This window comes from Aythya marila, assembly GCF_965140915.1.
Source record: "Aythya marila genome assembly, chromosome: 22".
In the NCBI taxonomy this organism is placed as follows: Eukaryota; Metazoa; Chordata; class Aves; order Anseriformes; family Anatidae; genus Aythya; species Aythya marila.
In genome coordinates, this window is record NC_139063.1 from 3,600,214 (window position 1) to 3,607,899 (window position 7,686).

General features: G+C 65.7%; 1 protein-coding gene across 1 annotated transcript; it reads left to right on the forward strand.

Moving 5' to 3' along the window:
* Positions 1 to 299: 299 nt before the first annotated feature.
* CNKSR1 (connector enhancer of kinase suppressor of Ras 1) lies at positions 300 to 7,161 on the forward strand (the record flags this gene model as incomplete). The annotated part of the gene is made up of 21 exons (XM_082777549.1): positions 300 to 351; positions 774 to 931; positions 1,504 to 1,694; positions 1,776 to 1,860; positions 2,024 to 2,065; positions 2,162 to 2,377; positions 2,446 to 2,505; positions 2,917 to 2,985; positions 3,206 to 3,325; positions 3,489 to 3,574; positions 3,969 to 4,096; positions 4,206 to 4,336; positions 4,550 to 4,580; positions 4,698 to 4,870; positions 4,956 to 5,029; positions 5,160 to 5,231; positions 5,334 to 5,407; positions 5,698 to 5,762; positions 5,839 to 5,953; positions 6,176 to 6,420; positions 6,496 to 7,161. The coding sequence occupies 21 exons, from the start codon at positions 300 to 302 to the stop codon at positions 6,694 to 6,696; spliced, it is 2,388 nt and encodes a 795-aa protein (XP_082633675.1). The 3' UTR covers positions 6,697 to 7,161.
* Between the last annotated feature and the right edge of the window lie 525 nt (positions 7,162 to 7,686).

A 7,686-nucleotide genomic window follows, 5' to 3' on the forward strand; every position in this document is an offset into this window, starting at 1 on the left:
CTCGTCTCCTCATCTCGTGGCCTTCAGAAAATGGAGTTTGGGGCCCCCCCGAGCCGCGCTCGCCATCGTTCCCCGCAGGGCGTTTCGACGGCCGCCCCGGGGTTGTGAGTCACGCAGGGCGCGTCGCGGCTGCCTCGCCCCACTGGGGCCGTACTGGGGCCGTACTGGGCCGTACTGGGAGAGAGGGAGCGGAGGGAGGGAGGCCTCGGTGAGCGGCACCCGGGCGCGCCAATGGGGCCGGCCTGACCTGGCGCAGGTTTGTGGCGGGGCCGTGCGCTGGTTCCGGCCCTGCCGCCGCCATGGAGCCCGTGGGCGCCTGGGGCCCTGCACAGGTGGCGGCCTGGCTGCGAGGTGAGACCCCCCCCAAAAAAAAAAACCCAAAATCCACCCCCACAGCCAGCTTGGGGTGCCCCAAACCCCATGGGGGGGACCCCAGTGGGGTGGGTGGGGAGGAGGAGGGGGGTGGCTCTGCTTTGAGGACAACGCTGGGGCAGAGATTCCCCCCAAAAAATGATCCCTGGGGGGTGATATTTGGGGTGGGGGGCTTGGGGAAGGGGCTGTGTGTGTGTCCCCACACCCAGGTCATGGTGCTGAGACCTGGCGGGCTCATTGCACGGATGGCACCCTCCCAATAGCCAGGCGTCACCCCCAAATGAGTGACACGGGGGTCACCGAGCCAGGGGACAACGGATGGGCGGGGGGGGGGGCTCAGAGCCCCCCACGGTCCCCCCCTACCCCGTTCGCCTGGCTCTAGGGGAGGGTTTTTGGGGCAGGGCTGGACGCGGCGGTGCAGGGGTACCCCTTCGAGGCCTGGGGGCTGGCGGGCACCGAGCTGCTGGGGCTGTCGGCGGGGGGCCTGGAGGCGCTGGGCGTGCGGCGCGTGGGGCACCAGGAGCTGCTGCTGGACGCCGTGGAGCAGCTTCGAGCCCTGGTGAGCCCGGGGCACCCATGGGTGCTGCTGGGGTGAGGGCTGGGTGAAAGGGAGGGGGGGTGGGGGTAAGGTGGGCGGGGGGGAGGGGGGAAATGGGGAACACTGGGGGGGATGGAGGGGGGATTTGGGGGTACATTGGGGGGATTAGAGAGGGGATTTGGGGTTATCCTGGGGGGGGTGGAGGAGGGACATGGGGGCACCCTGGGGTGGATGGAGAGGGGACACGGGGGCACCCTTGGGGGACATGGAGGCACCCTGGGGAGAATTGAGGGGGGATTTGGGGTTATCCTGGGGGGAATGGAGGGGGGATTTGGGGACACCCTGGGCTGGATGGAGTGGGGACATGGGGACACCCTGGGGTGGATGAGGGGGGACATGGGGGCACCCTGGGGTGGATGTAGGGTTTTTAGGGGGACACGTGGAGACACCCTAGGCTGGATGAGACACAAGGGGGCTATCCAGGGCTGGATGAAGCAGGGGGACACGGGGACCCCCTGGGCTGAACGGAGAGGGGGACGCGGGGTCTTGGAGCCCCCTGATCTGTATCCTGCCCCCCCTGCTCCCCTCTGCAGGACACGGAGCTGGCGAGCACCAGCCTGCGGACACTGACGGAGGGGCTGCGGGACCTGGCGCTGCGCACCCAGACCCTGGTGCTGGAGGGGCCACCCGGGGGTGTCACCCCCCAGCCGCCCCCTTTCGCCCTGCTGGCCTGCGTGGTGGAGCTGATCGGGGCTGCCAAGGGGCTCTTCTCCTGGCTCAACAGGTCCGGGGCGGGCAAGGGGGGCACCCATGGGTGCCGGGCGCACCCCGTGGTTGGCGCTGAGCTCTCTGCCCTGCTCCCCAGGTACCTTTTCTCCACCCTGAACGACTTTTCGGCCAGCAGGGACATCGTCCTGCTCTGCGCCCGGCTGGCGGAGGTGCTGCAGGCGGTGGGTGCTCGGGGTGCACTGTCCCGTGCCCCCAAACCTCTGTGTGATGGGGGGGGGAGGGAGGAGAAATGGGGTGAGGGGGAGCTCCCTTTGGGGTCCCCCCTGGCTGGAAAAGGGGGGGCTGATCCGTCCCGCTCAGCCCTGTGCTTTGTCCCCCCCCCAGGACTGCTCGGCAGTGGAGAGGAACGGCCAGATCCTGCTGATCGTAAGTGTGGGGTGAGGAGGGGGCTGCAAATTGTGGGGGGGGGGGTCCTGGTGGTCCTGCCCTCCCCCCCCATCATCCCCGTGTTTTCACCCGCAGTGCCAGCACATCGTGGGCATCTGCGAGAGCATCCTGGGCTGCAGCCCCCCGGCTCTGCTGGACCGCAGAGCTGTGCTGGAGCGCGTGGGGCTGCTGCCCCCCCCCGAGCCATGGGGTAGCCCCCCGGCATCTCCCAGCACCCCCACGCTGCCCCCCAAACCATGGGGCAGCCCCCCAGGATCCCCCAGCACCCCCACGCTGCCCTCCAACCCACTGGTGAGTCCCCCGGTGCCCCCCACCTTCCCTTTCCCGTGTCCCCCCCCCTCACACAACCCCTTTTTTAGGGCCTGGACATCATCTCCACCAGCTCCTGCCTGCATTTCGTGACCGCGAACAACTTGGAGGTGAGCTGGGGGCTGCCCCCCCCCGCCTGCCACCACCCCCTGCTGTCCCCCGCTGTCCCCCTGTCCCCGTTTTAGCCCCGGCCGTGGGAGATGCTGCCCCCCCCCCCACCCCGCTGCAGCCCATGGGGTCAGATCCTGGGAGCCCCTCCAGGCCCTAACCCACCCCCCCGTCCCCAAATTCATGGGTGGCTGCGTGCGGCTGAGACCAGGCAGCTCATCACAGGGGTGGGCCCCGCTCTGCGCCCCCATCCCACCAGCCCCTCGCCCCCCTGTGCCTGCCTGGCCCCAATTAGGGTCAGGCCCACGGGTTAATGATTAACCCCCCTCGTTAACCACCCTCCTCCCACCGTCCCGTCACCCCCTGCCCTGGGTTTCCCTTCCTGAAAGCCCCCTGCCCTGCCTCTGCCCCAGGCCCTGGCGGCGCAGGGGGGGCGCATCCTGCCCGGAGATGAGATCGTGCAGGTCAACGAGCAGGTGGTGGTGAGTTGGGGATGGATATGGGGTTTTGGGGTGCATGGGGGCGTGGGTATGACCGGGAGGTTGTGGTTGGGGAACCCAGCACAGCTCAGGGCTGCAGGATGCTCACCTCTGGCAGGGGGAGGATTTGGGGGAGGCAGGAGCCGGGGTCAAAGGGGATTTGGGGTCCGGGAGGGTGCATGGGGCCGGGTTTTGTCCCCCAGTCAGCAGGGTGCTGTGGCAGGTGGGCTGGACACGCAGCAACCTGGCGAAGAAGCTGCTGGAGAAGGCGAGCGGGGTGACGCTGGTGCTGAAGAAGGTCCCCCTCAGCCCGCCTGGCTCCCCCCTGTCCCCCCGGCAGCAGGTGAGCAATCCCAGTGCTCCCAGTGCCAAACTGGGCTGTGCTGGGAATCGGGCAGAGCCGGGCACCTCCAGTACCGGCGGTACCTACAGCCCGGGGGTTGTGGGGGTGTCACCCCAAAACGAGGCGACGCTGCGGGACGCAGGCTCTGAGGCTCCATCCCCAGGTGCCAGGAGCCTTTTCGGATGCTGTGGATCCTCCTGGGGCCAAAAGCAGCGAGTGCCCCGGCAGCCCCGTGTCCCTGACGTCCAGGTGAGCCCTGGCCTCGTGCCCCACAGCCCCAAACCCCACGGCCCTAAAAACCCCACAGCCCCATACCTAGCGGGACCGGCGGCGTCGCGGCGGCCGAGCGCAGCCTGGGTCAGCTGCCGGCAGTCTTAAGCAACGATGACAACGGCAACAGCCCCAAAGTGCCTCTGTTTGTAATTAATTTGCTTGGTAACGTTTTAATGGGGCAGAAACTATATTTAGAAATGACCCTTCTCCTCTCCCAGAATGGAAAGGCGTCCGCACAGCCGTTGGCGCCGCGGGCCGGGCTGAGCTCGGTGCCGCTGGGAGATTTTCGGGGTGGGGAGCGAGGCTGGTGCCCGGGCTGGGAACCCCGCAGGGGATATTTTTGCAGCTCAGGGGTTCTTTCTACCCCCAGCGTGGCCGCCGACGTGGATTCGGGGCCAGACTCTGCACCGGACCCCGGCACTGACGAGGAGGACGAGCGTGACACGAGGCTGCCGGGGGAGGATTTGAGCGAGCTCCCCCCGGCACCGCTCGGCCGCGGTAGGAGGGGAGAGGAGGGGAAGGAGCCGCTGCTCCCCACGGGACAGGAGGCTGTAGGAAGGCTGTAGGGAGGCTGCAGGGAGGCTGCAGCCCTGCTCACTCTTCTCAGGTGCTGTGGAGGACACAGTGTGGGAGGCCAGCACCCCACCGGGCACCCCGTGCTCGCCACGCACCCCCACGGGGGGGGCAGCCCCCAGGATTGAGGCTCAGGGCACGGAGCCCGGCCAGATCCCTGGGGAGGTGAGAGCTTTTGGGGGCAGCTGTAGGGGAAAAGGGATTTTTTATGTCCTGCCTGTTCCCAGTGAGGACAAGCTGCCGGGCTTGCTGCTGCAGGGGGGGTGAGGTGGGGGTCTCGAGGGGCTGCTTGGGGTGGGGGTCTCGGCGGTGCCTGGGCTCGCAGCGCTGCTCTCGCCTGCCTGCATCATCCCTAATCTCTCATCCATCCCCTTCTAGGGCAGCCCTGAAACTGGACGTAGACCCAAAGGTGAGCATGGTGCTGCCGGGACTGGTGCCAGCAGAGTGGGGAGAGCCGGGCAGGGGGCTTTCCTGCAGCTCATCCCCTACCTTCATGCTGATGTGCCCCCAAACCCTGCGCCCGCAGGAGTGGCCACCAGGCTGAGCCGCCGGCGGGTCTCGTGCCGGGACCTGGGCCGGGTGGACTGCGATGGCTGGCTCCTGAAGAAGAAGGACCACGTGGGCTTCATGGCCCAGAAGTGGAAGCGGTGCTGGTTTGTGCTGAAGGGCCACACGCTCTACTGGTACCACCACCCCAACGTGAGTGGGGACACCCTCACGCCCCCCAACCGTGGGACTCTGCCGGCTGAGGTGGGCGCTGGACGCAGCCGTGTCTCCCCTGCAGGATGAGAAGGCTGCGGGTCTCCTCAACCTGGCCAGCTACAACCTGGAGAGCACGAGGGAGCAGAAAAAGAAATAGTGAGTGGGCGCCGCGGTGCCAGTGGGGTCCCCGCGGTGCTGAGGATGCTGAGGATGGGGGCTCAGGGCCGGCTCCGGTCCCCGGGGAGCCCCAGCAGCACGGGCAGCCGCCCGCTTGTCCTTCCCCCAGCGTCTTCCAGCTCTCCCATGAGAGGTACAAACCCTTCATCTTCGCCGCAGAAACGCTGGCGGATTTAAGCATGTGAGTAACGCGGTGGCGTCTGACGGTCCTGCCACACCGGGATGGCGATGACCCTCTGTCCGTCTGTCCGTCTGCCCTTCTGTCTGTCCTTTTTTCCTCCAGGTGGGTCAGCCACCTGATAACGGCCAAGACGAAGCACGCGCTGGCCCACCAGCCGGTGCCACACAGGGAGGAAGGTAACAGGGGACATATAGTACGGGGATATATCATATATATGGGGACGTATAATATATATAATGTATAATATATATAGGACATATAATACGGGGACAGCTGGGAGCTGTGGGTGGGAGCACCGGGAGCTTTGCCCGTGGTCTGGGGAAAAAGTGAGAAATGTTCTTCGAGAGGAGGAGAGCTGGGGTGATGCTCAGCCCCTGGGGGGGCTGGGGGTCCCTGCCCCGCTGCTGGGACCACCCCAGGACCTTCTGATCCCTCTGCTCCTGCTGTCCTCCCCCGTGGCCTCCAGACTGCTACAGTGAGACAGAAGCCGAGGACCCCGATGACGAAGCTCCGCGGCAGGGCTGTGACTCGGTGAGTGGCCCTAAGGGACATCCCAAGGAGGGGACGGGAGGTCCTCGCCTCACCTCCCACCCTGTCTCTCCTGCAGCCAAAGAAAAGGCTGCAAAACACCCCAGAGAAAGGCCAGCTCTTCCCGGCCAGCGGCGAATCCAGCAGCACGGCCAGCAGCCCCCAGGGCAGCCCCCGACCCTGGTCACCCGAGGGTAGGTGCTGGGGGATGTGGGGGCTCCGTGCCCTGTGCTAAATGGGGTCCCCGTTCCCTGTCACCCTGTGACCGACCTCCTCACAGCCACCCTTTTGCACATGTGTGTGTGCAAGGGGGAGTAAATCGAGCCCTTGCAGTGCTGTTGTTCTGCATTTTGTGCCTTCACCCCCATTTCGATCTCAGTCCCGGTCCCCCCTTTGGATGTGGGGTGTTCTCACAGGCAGGGGTGACCCCACGGGGTTTCAGGGCTGCCCCAAGCTCTGGTGCCCGTCTGCTCACCCAGAGCCCGGCGAGGAGGACCTGGAGAGCCTGATGCAGTGCCTGAAGCAGGGGGGGGTGTCCCTCATCGGGCGGCAGCGCTTCCTGACGCAGGAGCAGTGCCGCAGGTCCTTCGTCCGGCGCAACAAGAACCCCCACATCAACGAGAAAGTGCACGCCGTGCGGGCCCTGCAGAGCACGCTCAAGGTGGGAGCCCCCCGCCCCTGGCCCTACCACGGTCCCTGCACGGCCGCCCCAAAAAACGACCTTTTTCCTTGGCAGGCGAAGCTGGCAGAGCTGCAGGCCCTCGAGCAGCTGCTGGATGACGCTACGCTCACCTCGGAGAAGTTCACGCGCTGGAAGGAAGAGCACCAGGACCTGTACCAGGAGCTGCAGGAGTGCTGGGCACAGCGGCAGGGCCAGGATGGCAGCGGGGAGCCCAAGGCCGAGCAGAGCCCCCCAGGAGAGGCAGCCAAACCCTGACACCCCCCAGGATCTCTGGCATCTCCATAAAACTCATGGTGCTGCGGGTGCTCTGCCCTCCACGGGGTGGGTGCATGGCAGGATTTGGGGTAGATCTGAAGGCTCAGACCTCTTCTGCTACGTTGCCCACGGGAGCGGGACGTTGCAGGGATGCTCTTGCTTTTTATTCCAAGGACGTTTTGCCTCGGCCACATGTTTGCAATTTGGGGCCTTTTCCTGGAGGACCACGCTCCCACCGTGTGCCAGCATGGTGCCTCTGCCTGGGCTCTCTTCTGTAAATAAAAACCGTGTCGGTGAGGGCTGGTGGTGCTTTGGTTTTCCTGGTGCTGAAGTGTCCCTGCAGCGACAGCCAGCCCCCACTCACGCCATGTGCCACCGTCCTCCTGAGGAAGGAGATGGCAGAAAGGTCCTGCCCTCCCTGTGCCGCCCGGTCCCTGACAGACGAGCCACAGCTGGATGTGCGGATGCTCTTTATTCACCTAAAACCCGTGTAAGAATTAAACCGCAATCAAGTAGCAGGCAAGGAAGCGTCGACGCCAGCTTCATTTCAAGCGAAAAACTACCAGCCAGGAGGTAAAGATGGGGAACGGACCCACCTCTCCCACCCAGTGACAACCCTGGGGGTATCCAGGGGTCCCATAGTGGGAGGCTGAGGAGCCACTGTGACCCCATGGCTAGAAGCGTGGCCCCCACAAGACCCTTGGTGAGACCCGCTCCATCCCAGCACCTCAGTAATCCACCTCGTAAGGGGCAGCATCCAGCCCGGTGACAAACCCACTCTTTTTACAGAAATTGCCCCAACAACCGCTGGGCCAGCTCCCTCCAGTGAGGGGTGGCCGTGGTGGCCAGCAGCAGCACCCAGCCCATGGGGGGCACCACCAGACCCGACGCCAGCGACAGGGTCCCCATGGCTGGCCCCAGATCTCGCTGCTGCTGCTGGTGACGGTGTTTTTCAGTCAGTGTTTTTTTGGGGGTTTGTGGGGATATGGG